The 17,015-nt window shown below is 43.0% G+C and overlaps 2 protein-coding genes across 2 annotated transcripts; one reads left to right on the top strand and one right to left on the bottom strand.

The window, feature by feature from the left end:
* Nucleotides 1–2,763: 2,763 nt before the first annotated feature.
* Nucleotides 2,764–12,031, bottom strand: LOC127021046 (cytochrome c oxidase assembly factor 5). Its single transcript, XM_050903967.1, has 3 exons — nt 11,874–12,031; nt 11,278–11,361; nt 2,764–9,147 (listed from the first exon to the last, which is right to left on the bottom strand). Exons 1-3 carry the CDS (start codon nt 11,973–11,975, stop codon nt 9,106–9,108), a joined length of 228 nt encoding a protein of 75 aa, XP_050759924.1. The 5' UTR covers nt 11,976–12,031; the 3' UTR covers nt 2,764–9,105.
* Nucleotides 12,032–12,162: 131 nt separating this feature from the next.
* Nucleotides 12,163–17,015, top strand: UNC50 (unc-50 inner nuclear membrane RNA binding protein). Its single transcript, XM_050893486.1, has 6 exons — nt 12,163–12,205; nt 12,856–13,139; nt 14,031–14,151; nt 15,982–16,121; nt 16,198–16,299; nt 16,862–17,015. The coding sequence occupies exons 2-6, from the start codon at nt 12,860–12,862 to the stop codon at nt 16,996–16,998; spliced, it is 780 nt and encodes a 259-aa protein (XP_050749443.1). The 5' UTR covers nt 12,163–12,205; nt 12,856–12,859; the 3' UTR covers nt 16,999–17,015.

Below are 17,015 nucleotides of genomic sequence, written 5' to 3'. Positions count from 1 at the left end.
CTACTATATTTCACAACCATATTCTAGCTTAATAAATGGGAAAAAATCTGAAATATGCACCAAACTAAACATACAATCTGTTTCCTTTTAAGGCTTCTCGATATGGGAAAGGAATCATAAAAGCTGGTCTGGAATAAATTAAGGGAGGTTAAACGTTCTTAAACATCCTATCACTTTCCACAGCGCACCCTGCTCACTAAGCTCTGCTCTTCAATTCCTGTTCCCTGAACGATGGCATCGCTGCTGAAAAAGCGGAGCTCACCAAAGAGCATGGGTGCACCACGCGTCATCAGACAGCAATCACGAACGGACCCTCTGATCGTCACTTTTTCAAACTCCTGCTAGCAACCACGAACGGACAATCCCACCTCAGGACAGGGCCTCCTGCACACACCAGTGTTTCTGTGACTCTTTCTGAGCACGAAAGCGTGCAGGTGTGGAGGGCGTAGCGCTGCTTACAGTCCCGACCACACCACCTCACCCTGGGGCCACCCTACCACCGCAACACCAAACGCGGCAGATCACAAATTTCTCAGGGACGCGGGGCCTGCCAGCCCGCCCTTCTACGAACCCGCGCCGCGGCACAAAGCCATGAAAGCAGCATCCAGGCTAATACCGGAAAGCGCCAATCTCATAAAAATACCTGGAAACAGGAACGCACAGGAGCTTTCAAGCACCCCCTTAAATAACAAATTAAAAGGGACATCATGCCTTTTTTTGATGTCTCACTCTTGCACCTCTTCCCGAGACAGCTGTTTATACGCCCTTATTTATACACGACAGCCCGGCGCAGCTCACGTACACTCACGCAGACGCCCAGGACGAACCTTAATAAAAGATAAACGCAGTAACGCCGTCAAACGCAGCAGCGCGCTGCAGATGACAACAACGATGACCGAAACCACGACACGGCACGAACCAAACCCCGGGTGCCAGGGCCTCCCCAAGATGGGGACTCGGCGGGTGCCCGCCCGGGACGGACGGCAGGCGAGCGGGCGGTGCGCTCTCAGCGGCGGCAGGCGACGAAGCGCGGCGGCGCTGCCCCCCGCCCAACGGCCGCCCCCCGCGCGCGCTGCCACCGCTCCTGCGGCGGAGCGCCGCGCCGCCCCCACCCCCCGGAGCTGTCAGCGGCGCCTCCCGCCTCAGCCGTACGAGACCCGCCGGCCCCAACCGGGCCTGGCCCCCGCCCCGGAGGCGCACCTTCTCCCTCCGGCCCCCCTCCTCAGAGCGCGGCGGAGCAGCTCCCCGGCTGCCCTCGAGAGCCCGGCAGGCGCCCCTCGCTTACCTCCGCAGCCCCGGCTCGCCGGGCACCGCTCCGCGGCAGTCGCCGGTCTCGCGCCCCCAGCGGCTCCGGCGGCCCGACGCCCGTCCGCTCGTGACGGCACCGGGAGCGGCGGCCCCGCCCCGCCGCTGGGCCCGGCCCCCCGCGGCCGCCCGCCGCCGCCGCCGCCGCCGCCGCCGGGCCGCCCTGCTCCGCGCCGCGGGGGGCGGGCAGGTGGGGAAGGCGAGGGCGGCAAGTAACGGGGACGGACGGCGCGGCCACGGCAAGGCCGGCATCGGTGTCCCCCCCCCCCCCCCGCCCCGCCGGGGCTGAGCTAACCCTGTTTTCAGGATGCCTCCGGTTAGCCGAGGCTCGCCTTCCGGCCTGCGAGCGAGCCGCCTGCGATTTCGTGCTTTGTCATCTCCGACTCCAAAGGATCCCAAAATACAGAAACTGGGATTCTCTCTTGTATCACCATCTGCAGCCAGGAATTGGGGGATTTTGAGAAAGAAAATGTCACGGGTCTGAGAAGCACCCGCATTGCGGCTATGAAGCTTGGGCCAAATAATCCAGAGTGTTTCTTCTCTAATAAAAATGGCAGCATGTTTCCTCCGTTCATCCCTACTCATTGTCCACACTTGAAGTTGCTTGATAGCTGGCTCAACCAGCTGCATTTGTTGAAACTGCTGTATAGCTGGAGTCTGAGCTCTGTTTCTTAAATCAATTTCTATACCATGCTGCTATCAATGAGGGATTTAACTCACTCAAGCAACGTTAAGTGTAACTTGAAAGAAGACGACATCACAGTCCAGCTCTGGCTCATTCTATTATTTTTACACGGTGCAAAAATGCCATGGAGAAGACTGGTTACTCACAAGCTGCCCTGTGGGAACTCCCAGGAGGTACATGAGGGGCTCCTGCGCGCAGGAAACACGCTGAAGTGAGGAACTAGTGGGACACACACAGACACACTTGTCTGGATGCCTCCAGCCAACTGTGCATGATCTGCAGAGAACCGCTGCCAAGTACCAGCTGAGTCAGTCCCAACACCACTCTAGTGTAAGAATTTTAATTTGCCTGTTGCAGTTCCCCAGTGCTGGAAGCTGCCAGCTCAAGTCCTCAATATGATCCAAATTTGGATGGAGAAGCCAGGAGATGCAGCTTGAATTTTTCATTTTTCTTTCCACCTGTCGTTGGTGAAATTCCATGCAAGCACTTCTGCTTCAAAATCCACAGAACTTATAAATTTTCAATGCCTAGTCAAACATATGTGATTTTTAACATTCATCTCTGGTCATAGTTTAGCACAAAGCCAATGAACCATGCTATGTTTTTAAACAAAAAGGAGACAGAAAATAGGAATTCCTCTGCATACCATGCAAGTTTAAAGCCATCCTCTCATAAAAATACTAAATATGCTTGGCCAGAACAGGCTAGAAAGCAAGTAGACGCTGTCACTAGCACCCTTCAATTTGAATACAGAGTTCAACAGGGTTAAGAAGTACAAAACATTGTAGTTTATTTGTAGCTGATGACAATTTTTAATCATAATGAACCAAAATACAACCTTTTAAAAACAGCAGGCTTGGACAACTCCCCACCAAGGACCCTGGAAGAACGGTGTTTACTACTGATGTTCACTTAGCATCAGTGAACCGGAACAGCACTAAAACCCGACAGACCACAAGGGTGCTTATGTCGCACCAGTGCTGAAGGAGGATGTGGAGAACCACCATGTTATTTACAGGCAGAGCAGTCTGAGTTACCCACAGCAAAGTAAGAGAAAAGCCAGCAGGGTAGGAATAGATAGGGTAGGCAGGTTTATCATTTACCTGATTTTTTGGTAAGATTATAGATTTGTTTGATTAAGAAAATTCAAGTAACAAACCTCAAAAACTAATTGGCAGAGGGCAGTTGTATTTGAGTAGAGGCACTCGGAAAGCTGCCCTGGGACCATTACCAGGTTTAAGACTATTCAACATTCTCCTCAAAGATGTGGAAGCAAGTATGAACTCACTGCTGATTCTATTTGTAGACAACGCAAAAGCTGGCACTATGGTGAACAAAAGAACTGGACCATCACATTAAGAGTTCTGGAACAGCTGATACAGCAGACTGTTAAAAAAAAAATTTTTTTTTTTAAACAGCCAAATCTCAGGTTATACATCCAGGAAAAGAATACAAAGCCATACCTTGAACACTGGGAAAACAGCAGACTGAAAAACTATTGACTCTGAAAAAGGCATCAGGGTCATAACGGACAAGGAATTGAACACGAGATCCCAACTTAACACTGTGACAAAATGTGACGTGCATCTTGGAAGCACAATCAATAGCGTACAAGGAATAAGTGGATTTTACCCATATGTAGATCACTGAAAACACCCGTAACAGGGGTTTGTCTCCTTCTTAAAAGGAGATTACAAATTTGTGAGGGGACTAAGGAAGACAGGCATAACACAAGATTTTAGGAAGTCAATCCATGCTTTTCATCAAAAAATACTAAGAGCATGCTTATTTTTTTTTTAGTTTTAAATGCATTCAGCAGGAAAATACAAGCTACTACTGACCTCTTTTGCAGAGCCATCCCTCCCCTTCTCCTGTAAGTGAAAGCTGAAGCCAAATTCTAATCACAAGACAGACACACACTTTTAACAGAGGGATTACTAGCTATTGAAATACACTATCAAAAGAAAACATAGATTACATTTTATGCCCTTTTCAAGAGCCAATGCCTTTCTCTAGCATAAAAACCTTCACAGGAGGTCAGACTAGATGAAAGGTGTCAAAGTCTCTTAACTGCTAATACAAAGCAGGAAGGGACACCTCACTGGATGTCCCGTCTCAGCTGATAACGGGCTTTATGTAGTTTCTGCCTTTATATTGAGCAATGCAAAATTTTACACATCTGATAATCAATCCCCTCAGCACATTGCCTATTTACCCTCATCCTCCTCAGTATGCTAGCGATCCAACAACCTGTAAGATTTCTTCCCACTCAGATTTCCAGAAACCATCCTGCTATAGCCATTAGAGAGCTATGGCTGATACAGAATCAAAAGCCTGAGACAAGCAGTATCTATCAAATACTAGACCTCCGAGACCTACGTACCAGAAAGACTTCAAAACTTCCCCCACCAAAAAAGCCTCAAAAATTCCTGCCACAGATTGACAGAAAAAGTCTATATTCCTTATCCTTCATGATAATGAAGGACAACACAATAGAATTTTACAGTAGCACGGTTTATCATTAGAACTTATGAATTACAAGCCAATTTCCATATTCGCTGTTTTTCCCCAGCTCCTTTTAAAGTAATAGTAGCAATATTGCAAAAATAGTTTTGGATTCGCTTGTATCATTGCCTCTGTTACTAAAAATCTTTAAGAAATTATTCCCTTCCATGTCACTGCAGCCCAATAGTACCTACACGCAAAGAAAGAAAATGGCACATGAAAGCTTTCATCAGGGCAAACAAACCTCAGCTCGATATAAAAAATAATTTCAATGTTTCTCTACTAAAATACATTATTTGAAATGTATCACCTGCTACTGACATCATTAAGCAGCTATTAAAATGCTAATCTTGTTGCTCCTTCTCCTTTCAACGTTTAAGGACATTATTAATCAACCTACTGTAAATCTTGAAAATATAGTCCACTTCAAGAAGTTGCTCTCTATGTTTAGAGAGTTTTCTTCCTACAGAGAGTCAATCAAATCATCATGGAGTGTACCACTGACAGAAAAAAATGGTTAATAATTTTCTGAAGATATCTGCAGCAAAACCATGCCAGAGACAAACAATTCAGCATGCACATTTGGAAAAAGAAAAAGGAGAAAGGATCTTAAGGTTTCTGGTTACTATTCTGTCAACTACAGTTTATGACGGAATTTAAACTCTGTCATGCTCTTCAGCTTTAGACAATGAGATACATATTTAGAATAAATACACATATTCTAAATGACCACGTATCAACTGCTAAGGCAGCACGAGTACTTGTGAAATTCATCATGTCAACAAAGCTGCTACAGTTCTGTATTTCTGTTTTCCAACCAAAGGCTTAAACAACAGATACTGCTTACCACCTACATTCTGTGGCTGCATTTTTAGAAGATGATTTCACTTAGTGCTCTTCTTATGAGCAGAAGGTGTCAGTCTAGTTTGTTCCAGGCTTCCACTGAAATAATAGTATTATTTTAAAAGTTTACTTTGAAAAAAAGCCTATCATCCAACCTGCTACTCCCCAGAAACATGAAAGTGAAGAGAGAATACACAACCAATTTCTTACGGCAACCAGTGAATAACAAAGCTCTTTGTAATAAAAATGCACACATTCTGGAAGCATAATTACTTTCAAAAGTGTTATGTTTTTTTTTTTAAAGATGCTTTGTCTTTCCTTTTAAGAGGCATAACTTAAATAACAAATGCATGCATACTTGTTGAATGCCAAACCTTTTCTCTCACTTTTCAATATATGTACACATGGGCCTTCATTAAACAGATTCTGCTTAAACAATATGCTTATCACTTCATACTAACTTGAAAGAACAGAGTTAACAACCTAAAGAATTTTCAAACCAGAGTAAACTATTATGGCCTATTTTTTATCATAATAAACATGTGAGTAGTTCTGCAATATGTGTTTACAGCTATGTAAAAACAACCATGTTTGCAGGATTGGACCACAGAGAGAACATGTTAATTGATGAAACTAGATGTAGTAGCACAGACAGGTTCTAACACTGACGGGCCACAGTCTGCGACGTTAATCTCGAGAGCATTCAGCACCCTTTGACTCTGCCACCATGTAAAACAAATGGGAGAAATTCGAGTAGCAGCGAAAGGTTTTTGCAAACTGTGTCCTGTACTTATTCAATACAAATTATTAACACTGCATATATTTGTGATTCTAAAACCAGTAAGAGCCTTTTGGCGCCATTTCAACCTTTTGTCCTCAGCAGTCCAATTTCACAGATTCAAATACATTACACGTTCAATCTTGCAAAATCTACCATAGACTAGAAATACGTATTTTTTTACTAAAAGCCAGTGGTGTAGCACAAGGCATGAGACTTAAAAATATCAATATATTCAAATAAAAACATTTTTGAGTATTAGGAAAAATACTTAGGGCTTTCCATTAATGAAACAAATTCTTTTTCACACAAGAAACATTAACAGTTCTCAAGTAGGACAGTGCTCAAAGTCCCAAGGCAATTATATAATTAGTCATTTTTAGACAGAATATTATGTTACACAATATTGGCATTGAACAACGATAGTCTCTTGAGTGAGCCAGTATTTTGATACATATTATACGTATTTTTATACTGTCCTAGATAGCTTAGTAAACCATTAGGAAGTTTTGACACTAAGATTCTATTGGATCAAATAATATACGTATTCTGTTAAATTAATTAAATCCTTAAATGTCCAATAGCAAACACTGCATTTAATTTTAACACTTGATCTCCACTGGATCAAGCCAATTACTAAAAATAACTTTAACTAGTTATCTGTCTATGATCTGTTACCTGCCTGCGCCTTTCCAAAAGGAGTTTCTGCAGCACCATTAGGTGAGGCTCAGTGATTATGGCTGAGAAAGGAACTGACCACCTGAACCATCAAGCCCATAGTCCCCTGTGGCAGGGCAGACCATGGAAGAGTCCTTGACTATCAAAACCACATACCATTCCCACTCTTCTCTCTAACTGAGATTTAATTACCTGCCAAGTAGCTTTAGATTTATTTTTACTCCCTTTTTTAAATTTTTTTTTTCCCCATGGAGAAGGCTTCTGAGTAATACTTCGAAATCAGAGTGCTAAGTTAAGAATACTCTTATAGACATCACATCAATTTATCATTTTACTATACGTAAAGAGATAATATGGTAACTAGGCTGTGGAAAACAAAGGATGTTTACAGCACTTCAACAAATGAACTAGCTTTCACATGATCAACAGAACACGAAAATGTGAAATCGGCGTTGATTTATGATTGCAAAAATAAAATCCTACACATACAAGGAATATAAACATACTTTGACTGATCACAGAGCTGTTGCTTAAGACAGACAGAATTAAATAATCAACATGCACTCATTCACTGAATTCATCAATTTTACAAACAGTAAGTGTTGCATGCATCTGTTCAGACTAAGTGTAAATCAGCCACACGGCTATAAGCTTTAGCCGAGAAAAGAAGTTGCTATGACTCTCTCCCCTCTCACTGTTTCCTAATGTTGTTTCTAATCAGCTTGTCTGAAGTTATTTGTTTCCACATGTAAGAGTTATTTACTTCTTAAAGGCTTCAAAAGGCAGGGAAGGAGGTAGAGACACTGAAGGAAGGAAAAAGGAATATTCTTCAGAAACGAGTTCTTTAACAGAAGCAGTAAATATTGACCACAGTCACAGTTTAAGCACTACGTAATGCTTGTTACCCCCATAAATCCTGCTTCCTTACCAGGGTGGGGCAAGAGAGACTAACTGACAGATGTTATCTATGTCTCAAAGAACACTGTCATATTGCAGACAGATCTGCCACAGTCATCCTTGATCAAAGGAAAGCAAAACAATATTTTCCTCTATTAATTTCTTTGCTTTTTCACTACAGCTGTTTTATAACTTATGAAACTATATAAAATGTGACTAAGCACAGAAAAATTCTAAAGGAAGAGCAAGTTTTAAGAAGAATACAGCAGAAACTAGTTACAATTTAAATGAATGTGGATGGCAGTTTGAACATTTTACACCCATAAATGTGAACCAAAGAATTCAGAAAGAAATGACAAAGTAAAAACAAGAAAAATGCTCACAAAGTACAAAGTAAATTTGTGGAACACAACTTCCTATAAACGCAATAAAGTCCAGGTCATCATCTGTCATTTGTACATACGTTTGGATTAGTATTTATACACTTGCTTGGAAAATAATGCAGAAAGATCATTCAGGGTCATCTCAGAGGAACTTAAATACTGTTGTAAATACTTCTAGAACACAGTAATAGCAGCCATGGTCTCCTTAACGGTTGGCCTGAGGAACACCTTTCTCACTCATCCAAAGATACATAATTAGATACATCCTGGCATATAGCTTTCAAGTCATTGACTAGAATAATGCTATAGTTCTCTTGGACTTGTGTCAATACAATGAGAAGACAGATTACTGAAAGATAAATCAGACATCTTTTAATTTAGAATAACCAAATTTTAATCTAGTTGTCCAACAAGACTAGACTGTGCTAATAACTACGTACATCAATCATCACATTAAAAGGAATTTGTAGCAAGAGATGCCATCCTTGTATATGTGGGACTGCAAAAACATCGCCACTCCTACCTATTAGTGCAGGTTTATTGTGTAACAAACCTATTGGGGAGGAAGCAGCTTGCACATACATTTCACAACCTTGGTCAACTCATCACCTCTGGAAACAGGTCTATCCTGAGGTATCCTCTGGGATACCAGTCGAGTGAACTCCCAGTTTCATACCTTGTATTATTTGTAATAGTAAAACGTGATCAGAATTAGTAAAACCACAAAAGACAACTTCACTTCAAAACCCAATGATAACTTCTGCAGCTTATTCTGGATTTTACGTATTTTATTGCAAGTGCGTGACAAGCACCCATTCTGGCCAGAACTTGCAGTTTTATGCTTGCCTTCTTTTTAACATTTAAACGCACATCCAGGTCAATCTATCGGAATACTCAAGAGTAGATACCTTTCACAAAAATACTGCATGAAAGGATGCAGCAGATGATACAATCTTCTTACTTCAGTCTCGCTTTTGCTTAAAGCGCTGATGAACCCTGATTTCCCATGGCTCAGTCTCTTCACAAGGACTTCAGTATCCCTTCCTTCCTCTGAATCTTGCCCTGGTATCCAACTGAAAATTGAAGTCAATATATTAAAACCATACATTTTGCAAAAGAAATACTTTAGAGTGCTTGTGCTATCTTAGCACTTTGTAACATCAGAAGAAAGCACAGAATAAAGCAGAAGTCACTGTAAAGAAAATTAGTGATGTAGCCAACAAGTCATAAGGTTCTTCCAAGGAAACAGACGTTGTATTATCTTAAATCTCACACAAAATTAACATTATGTGATAAGCATCCTGTGCATTCTGAAATAAACAGTGTAACAACATAAATGACAGAACAGCATAGTGGGATGGCAAGGAACACATGAAAGCAAGGTACTGTAAATCTACTTAGATCTGTTTTTCCAAACTTAACTGATGAGCTGAAGGAGGAAAATTCAGATTGGGTTGAAGTGGGAGTCACTGCAAATGTCAGTGAGGAACTTAAATACAACAAGTGTCTGAAAAAAAATATCAGTAAAAACTGAAATAACATTCAGCTTCTAAAATATGCAAGTTTCTTCTTGGCAGTTACAAAAAAGCATTTAATGGAAGGCAAAAAATGGTGCCTTCCACCAAACAGCTACGGTGCAGCACTTAACCAAAACTAAATTGCAAGTTCTTTCCTAGTGCAGCAGAAAAACATACTTTGATCTTGGGAGAATTCTTCTCAATTTATATAGTCAGTCTTGAAGATGGCAGTTACAGATTGCAATTCAGCCGTATTCAGATATTAGACTGAGGACATATCTTTTCCCTCCCTTAACTAACCCTCTTTCAGGATTCAGAACTGCAGCAAAATTTGCAAGGAGCTAAACTGCAAGATGGCACAGCTTGTCCAATAACCTAGCAGCTTCCCCGTTAAACCTTGTTCCTACTTTAATATCTAAAGTGTACTAAAGTTTACTCCTCTGATAAGAGATTTCCTAACAAAGAAAATAGCATCTAGGAAAGATCCCTAATGATTTCAGTGTATTGCAAATTATATCTACAGTTAGTGTCTAACTTGTTTTTAAATACTCTTTAAGCCTCACTATTACATCAAGTAAGAAATTTGGCAGAGCACAATTATTGACATTTACAGAGTTAACAGGACAAGAAAAATGCCACTCTTCAGCCTTAGAATTTGGAGCAGTTAAACAGAATCATGTAAGAGCCAGGCCTCTTCCTGCGTGAAACTTAGTTTCATCAGGCTCCCTTAATGATCTACAGACAGAAATACAGGCCCATCATCTGGAGATACATACGTTGCTACTGCAGCATCAAATAGGTATTTCAAGCATTAAATACACAGCATTTTTTCCTATCCACAGAAATAATCATTTGTCACTTTATGGATTAATACAGTTCGTATAGGAGAGGTACAAAAAGCTGCTATGATTTAAGCAAAAATACAGAATGGAAGAAAAAATTTAAGTACGGTTTCAGCTGTATATTCTTCATTATGTATCACATCGGCTAAAAATAAAAATAAGCCCTGCACTACTCATGCTTAGAAAATTTTAATACCATCTTTGCCACACCTTAACTATTTTTTAAGTGTTATGGAAACACAAGCAAGATGTTTCTAGACGAAGAACTCCTATCAAAATTGGAGAAACTTTATCTAATTACATTTTTACAACTGGCTTCTCACTACCAAACTTGATAGCTCACTATATAAAAAACCCAAAACTGTTCTTTATCATGAATTCAAGCCCTCCAAGCAAATTAACAAATGCAAGAGCCTGCTTCAACAGTGGAAATCTCTTTCAGTAGGACATTCTTTTCACTTAAATGTTCTTTGTTCATAGACAAAAATTAGCTTATCCATATCTTATCTTACAACTACCTGATCTACTAATATTGTTTAAACCAAAGCTTTACTAAAAAAAAAAAAAATAGTAAAAATACCTACCTCATTTACATGTCACACACTAAGCCTAATTCAATTTAAATATGCTTTTTTCCCATCTTGTTCACACTCTACAACTTTTTCTTCATGAGAATAGTGTACAACATCTATATTTTAAATGGAATTCAAAGGCAAGACCCGTTCTGCTTAATGACACCAGTTTTACTGAATTAAAGTGGTTACGTGGTTTTCTTCAGAAAGCAGGGAAAAGGACAGAAGCAACCAGGCTGCTAGCAGAAGAAAAAAACACTACAAACACTTACCATTGATCTTTTGCATGCAAAAAATGTCATTTGCAAACTCCTACAGTGTCCTTCTCTCAAACATTGTTTAGGGCTTTTGTTTTCCTGTTAGACGAAAAATAAAGGATTAAGGACTTAATGGATTTCTGCAGTTTGTCAAGGAGACATCAAAATACTTCAGACAAGGTTTATTCGGGATTTTGCTATGGTACGGTGACTTGCGCTTTCTTCTGAAGTTATAATTTCTTAATCTGCTTAAAACACTAACTAACAGGCTTGAAAAGGACGAAATAACAGCTTCTCTCCCCCGAGGGTTCGTTCACGCCAGCGGGAGGCCGCCACTCCCCACTCAGAAGCGCACTCCGCACCCGGAGATGTCGGGACTGCGCGCCCCCCCGGCCCTAGCAGCAGCAGCAGCAGCAGCAGCTTTCCCCCGCCAGAAGACGCCCCTATGTCAGGAAGGGCCGCGGGTGCGGCGGGGCCCGCTTCAGACAGCGGTTTCCCGTGCGCCTAGCCAGCCGGGACGAAGGGTTTAACCGGGGCGAAGGCGAGCGCAGCAGCAGCGACGCGGGGCCGGAGGCTAGAGGGCTGTCTCCCGGGAAGGCGGCAGCGCTCACCTGCAGGACGCAGGGGCTCTCTAGCAGGCACTGCCGCAGGTCCTCCCTCACCCCCCCGCAGGCCCGCCCGTCCTCCTCCTTATCCTCGTAGTACTTGGGCATGGCGGCGAGGCCGGCTCTACGCCTCGCTGCGGCCTACCCAGACACCACTACCGACGGCCGCCGCCATCTTGGCGCCCCGAACCCTGCCACCGCTTCCGGCGGGGAGAGGAAGGGGCGGGGCGGCTCCGGGAAGGAAACCGGAGCGCCTGCGCCGCGGACGTTGCCGGAAGGCGGCGGGCGGGCGGTGGTGCCGGGTGAGGCGGGGGTCGCGCCGCGGGCCGGGGCAGCAGGTGAGGCCCCGCCCCTGCTCGCTAAGGGGCGAGCGGCGCGGAGCTCGGTGGTGCGAGCCCGTCCGTTGGGAGGGAGGGAGGGAGTTCGGCGCTTCCCGCCCCGGCGCTGAGGTGCGGGTCCTGCTGAGAGGGCGGCGGCTGTTTGTGGGGCGAGGGTCGGTCGCGGGGGTCGCTTCGGGCGATGCCGGGCTGGCGTGGGCTGAATAGCGAGCCGGGGAGGCGGCCGGTAATCTCTCCCCTGCTCCTGGGCTGCGCGCTCCGGCCTTTCGCCTCCCGCGAAGCCCGCCGGCCGTTAACGCCTTGAATCGCTTTTGCGATTGCCAGAAGGTGTGGTGCCGGGAGAGAGCCTGCTTCCCGGGCGCCGCCGCGCAGCCCCGCGGGGCTGAGGAGGTGGGGGCGCCGGCGTGGGGCTACGTGACAGGCAGTACTGGAAGCAGAGTTGCCTGCTCCTGGTTTCCCACTTGCCGCCTCCCCAGCAGTCAGCAAAGTGACTGCCGGGCCGTGGCAGGCTCGCCTGTGAATGTCATGGTTTATACTTGTGCGTCGTCTTTGTAACTTCGGTATTGCAGGTGTGGCCTGCACCGCGTGATTTTATTTTTAGTCCTCGTTATACACAAAACTAAATGCATCTTTTGAAATTCCTTCTTTAGCAAAATGCTGCCAACCACTTCAGTTAATTCTCGGAGCCAGGGCAACGGTGCACTGAGCCCCAGAGATGCAGCAAGGCATACAGCTGGGGCAAAACGCTACAAGTACCTGCGGAGGCTCTTCCACTTCCGACAGATGGACTTTGAGTTTGCTCTTTGGCAGATGCTTTACCTGTTTACTTCACCGCAGAGGGTTTATAGGAACTTTCACTACAGAAAACAGACAAAGGACCAATGGGCAAGAGATGATCCTGCTTTCTTAGTACTTCTCAGTATCTGGCTCTGCGGTGAGTGCAGGGGAATAGACAGCATAAAAGAGAGGGAGGGAAAGTTTAGGGATGAATATTCATGGCCCTTCTAATCACACACACACACACAAAGGACCAGTCCATATGGATTATGTTTTAATCAAAGTAGACTACAAGAAAATGGTCTAACCTTCTGGAAGTTAAGGTGGGAATTAGAAAACAGAGGAGGCGTAACTAATACTATGTAGTCCTGAATTAATCTCTCTATTGCAAGTCATTGTTTATTACATTTCAAACTATGTAGCTCTCTGTAACTTTACAGATAGTAATAAAAACCCATGCCACACAGGAATGCTTTAGTTAAAAAATACTGAACATTTGGTTTATCTGAATATTATGGATAAAATACTGTTTTTACAATAAAGGCCCTAGTGAGATTCAGTATATTGCAGAATTAAGCTATAAACAAAGCGTCTCATGTAATTTTTAGATTGAATTGAAAACACAGTAAGAAGAATTATCCTAGTCTTCTGTTATGTAGCACATTGCCGTTAGTAATGTCACCACACACATGGATTGGGTTAACAAGAAGCTTTTATAAAACAAAGCATATTCTATTGTAGCATTGTGTGAATTTCTAAAAAATAGTTTGGGCAAAGCAATACAATTTGCTGTTATATCGTTAAGCCCAAGTACAGATGAGTGTTCCCCAATCTGTGAAAGAGATTATATTATGAATACATTGCATTATACCTAGTATTTGGGGGGGGGGGGGGGGGGGGGGGAAGAGCTGTTGGACTGAAAATCTCAGGGAGAAAAATAATAAGGAAACTGGAGATTTCATAACAGTATACTCAAAAAAACCTACTGGTTTAAGATCTCATGCTTTCTTTTCCACAGCTAACTTTAATAACCTTTTTCTCCTTTCAGTGTCTACTGTAGGATTTGGATTTGTGCTGGACATGGGTTTTTTTGAAACAATAAAGCTGCTACTTTGGGTTGTATTCATAGACTGCGTAGGCGTTGGCCTCCTGATTGCAACTCTAATGTGGTAAGTAGTGATGTCTGAAACTGAGTTCAGTATTGCTGTTCAGACACGGATAGTCCTCTGCTGTTTGCAAGACACTTGTTTCTCTGGGGCAAAATTATAAAGTATGTGTTGACTATAGGTTTTGTGCTGTTGTGGTAATTGTTTCAAAATGTTGCTTTAAAAAAGAACCCATCTTTTTCTTTACTATTTCCTGCAAAAGATGAACGTTCAAAAAGTCTGTATTATGATGAACATTTCAGCTTGTTTTCTTTCTTCTTGAGCTGGTTAATCTTCAGCAATAATGCCAAATAAAAAATGTGGTGATCAAAAATAATATTCTTCATTCCTTATTTTGGTTGAACAGCTTAAGTAATGTAAGCCCGAGGATGATTATGTTTAAGTAGGGCAATATACAATTGGCCCATGCTTCTTGCTGAAGACTTTAGCTATTTCCACTACAAGCAATGTCTGTTCTATTTCACGCGTGTTGGCTGTGTTGCTTTGGTGGTGGTTGCTGCCAGTCTTATCCTGTAATGTCCAGAAGCTTACAGAAGGGGAGAGGCAATAGCGAGTCAGTTTTATAACCCAGGCCTCAGCACGATATAGATGTGTCCTGCACCAGCAAGGGAACCATGAACCAACAGGAAGTCACTGTTTCTGTGCTGTGGCAAGGGGAGGGCACCAAAGAAAGAATTTTTATTTTACCAAGAACTTAAGGAAGCAAGGGCACTTGAAGAGTTCCTAGTAATGGAGCTGACATCCTAAACGGATGCTGATTGGAAAAGGGATGGATTCCTTTTCAAACAGTGACCTCGGGAAGTCCGCTTGTAGTTGCAAAATTCAGGATGAGGCACATACAAGAACTGTAGCTGATAGATGAAAGGTCCATCTGACATACTCTCCTGTCTGGGACAGCAACCCATAAATTGCGTGGGGAAGAGCATATAGTAATGCTTCCCCCCCATCCTCCAGCAGTCTGTGACTCGGGATGCAGTCTCCTGAACCAGGAAGACTTCAGCATCTGCTGGTCTTCCTCTGGCCTTTAGTCCAGTGCAGGCTCACCTTCCCCGCCCCCCCTCCCCCCAAACCTCCCCCTGTTCCTGAGGAGTCTAAACTCCTTGTTGCCTCACTTCACCTTGCACCCAGGCTCTGCCTCTTTCTGACCCTGCCCTTGGCACAAAGAGTATGTCAGAGGAAGCTACCATGAAAGCTCTGGTCTCTTAACTTCGTATTTCTGAGCTTATATTGACTTCTTGTTCCTCTTCCAAATGGGAGAAATTTTCTGATGTCAGCAGAACTTCAGCTGAAGAAAACAAAGTCTCAAGGCTTGTTCCATAGTCTGTAACAGCAGGCAGCGCACCTGCTGTTAGCATTTCTTTTCACTAAGAAGAACGGGCTCATCTTAAAAGCGCTAGCCTGCCCTCTTTCTGTCCTTGCAGTGTGCCATTTCTGTAGAGATGAAATAAACCATCTCAGTGTGAGGTGTACTGATCATGTACAAGCACTTTTCTGAAGTCACCTCCGTGTGTGTACAAAGTGGCACACTGCCTGAGAACTCATAACTGCATTGATAAATTGTAGCACTGAGCCATTTAAAAAAAAAAAAAAGCTATGTTTCTGTATTACCAGCAGTGTATTTCAGCTGCTCATTGAATGCAAGGGAGTAATTATAGTTTTAACAAAAACATTTTAACGGTAGTCTGGTCTGCATAATTCTTGCTTATTTTCTCCCAGATACTTTGTCGGGGTAGAGAATTAAGATCACATATGGCTTACTAGCTCAAACCAACGTTTTGTCAGTCGGCCTTATAGATTCACATTAATGACATTCTCAAATATCTTTTCATGTAGGTTCATTTCTAATAAGTACTTGGTGAAGCAGCAGAACAGAGACTATGATGTGGAGTGGGGATATGCCTTTGATGTTCATCTGAATGCTTTCTATCCACTTCTAGTCATTTTGCATTTTATCCAGCTGTTTTTCATCAACTGTAAGTAGAATATTTTGTGCTCTCTGCTTCAAAATCATGCTCTGTCAAAACAGCTGAGAGCAGTTGTCTCTTTCAGATGTCATCATATCTGATTCTGTCATTGGGTATTTTGTTGGGAATACATTATGGCTGATTGCAATCGGCTATTACATCTATGTGACATTCCTAGGATACAGTGGTGAGTAATGGCAACTTCTCTTTGACTAAAAACAAGAGCAGGATTTCAGTCTATTAATTTGATCTTAGTCTATTAATTTGTAAAGCAGAGGCTCAGCTGGGTGTTGAAGTCGTTCTTTCATTGTGGTAAAAGAAGTTTGATAGAAATTTACCAATCCATGTTTCCAGTGGGGTGGACATCTTAACCAAAGAATTTATATTCTTCACCACACCAACTTCCCTTCTTGTATTAGACCTGTAGCACCACAACTTGTTTTTCTTGTTGCTCTGCAAATCCACTTCAAAATGTTTGCATTGCATAAAAATTCTGTAGTGAGTTTAAGACTATAGTTTTAGGTAAAACAGTTTCCCAGGCCATTACCTATACCAATTAACTCTTCAATGAATCTGTGATAATGGTAGGACTAGTAGGGCAGAGATGACAACGCTGCCCTTCTAAGACGGCTGGCAGAGCAGTGCTATTTTTTTCTTGCTATCTGTCTTCCCCCAAGGCCGTTCTACAGGAAGCACCTTTTTTGAAAGAGCACTACTTTATACTTGCTGCATTGTTGCTTCTGTTTCAGCACTGCCCTTTTTGAAGAACACAGCTATTCTTTTGTATCCGTTTGCACTTCTCATCGTGCTCTATTTGATCTCATTAGCATGTGGATGGAACTTCACCAAGATGCTTTGTTCCTTTTATAAATACAGAGTGAAATAAAACCAGGACTTCATGTA

Source organism: Gymnogyps californianus, chromosome 1 (genome assembly GCF_018139145.2).
Source record: "Gymnogyps californianus isolate 813 chromosome 1, ASM1813914v2, whole genome shotgun sequence".
In the NCBI taxonomy this organism is placed as follows: Eukaryota; Metazoa; Chordata; class Aves; order Accipitriformes; family Cathartidae; genus Gymnogyps; species Gymnogyps californianus.
The sequence above is the reverse complement of the archived record's forward strand: the minus strand, read 5'-3'. Positions and strand labels throughout refer to the sequence as shown.

What these genes read in the sequence shown, in the direction of transcription:
- LOC127021046 (XM_050903967.1), bottom strand. Translation starts at nt 11,975, where the DNA reads ATGCCCAAGTACTACGAGGATAAGGAGGAGGACGGGCGGGCCTGCGGG. An exon ending in AGAGCCCCTGCGTCCTGCAG is followed by an intron (nt 11,362 to 11,873) that starts GTGAGCGCTGCC and finishes TTCGTCTAACAG; the next exon opens with GAAAACAAAAGCCCTAAACA. An exon ending in TTGCATGCAAAAGATCAATG is followed by an intron (nt 9,148 to 11,277) that starts GTAAGTGTTTGT and finishes TTCAATTTTCAG; the next exon opens with TTGGATACCAGGGCAAGATT.
- UNC50 (XM_050893486.1), top strand. Translation starts at nt 12,860, where the DNA reads ATGCTGCCAACCACTTCAGTTAATTCTCGGAGCCAGGGCAACGGTGCA. An exon ending in CTGATTGCAACTCTAATGTG is followed by an intron (nt 14,152 to 15,981) that starts GTAAGTAGTGAT and finishes CTTTTCATGTAG; the next exon opens with GTTCATTTCTAATAAGTACT. An exon ending in GACATTCCTAGGATACAGTG is followed by an intron (nt 16,300 to 16,861) that starts GTGAGTAATGGC and finishes CTTCTGTTTCAG; the next exon opens with CACTGCCCTTTTTGAAGAAC.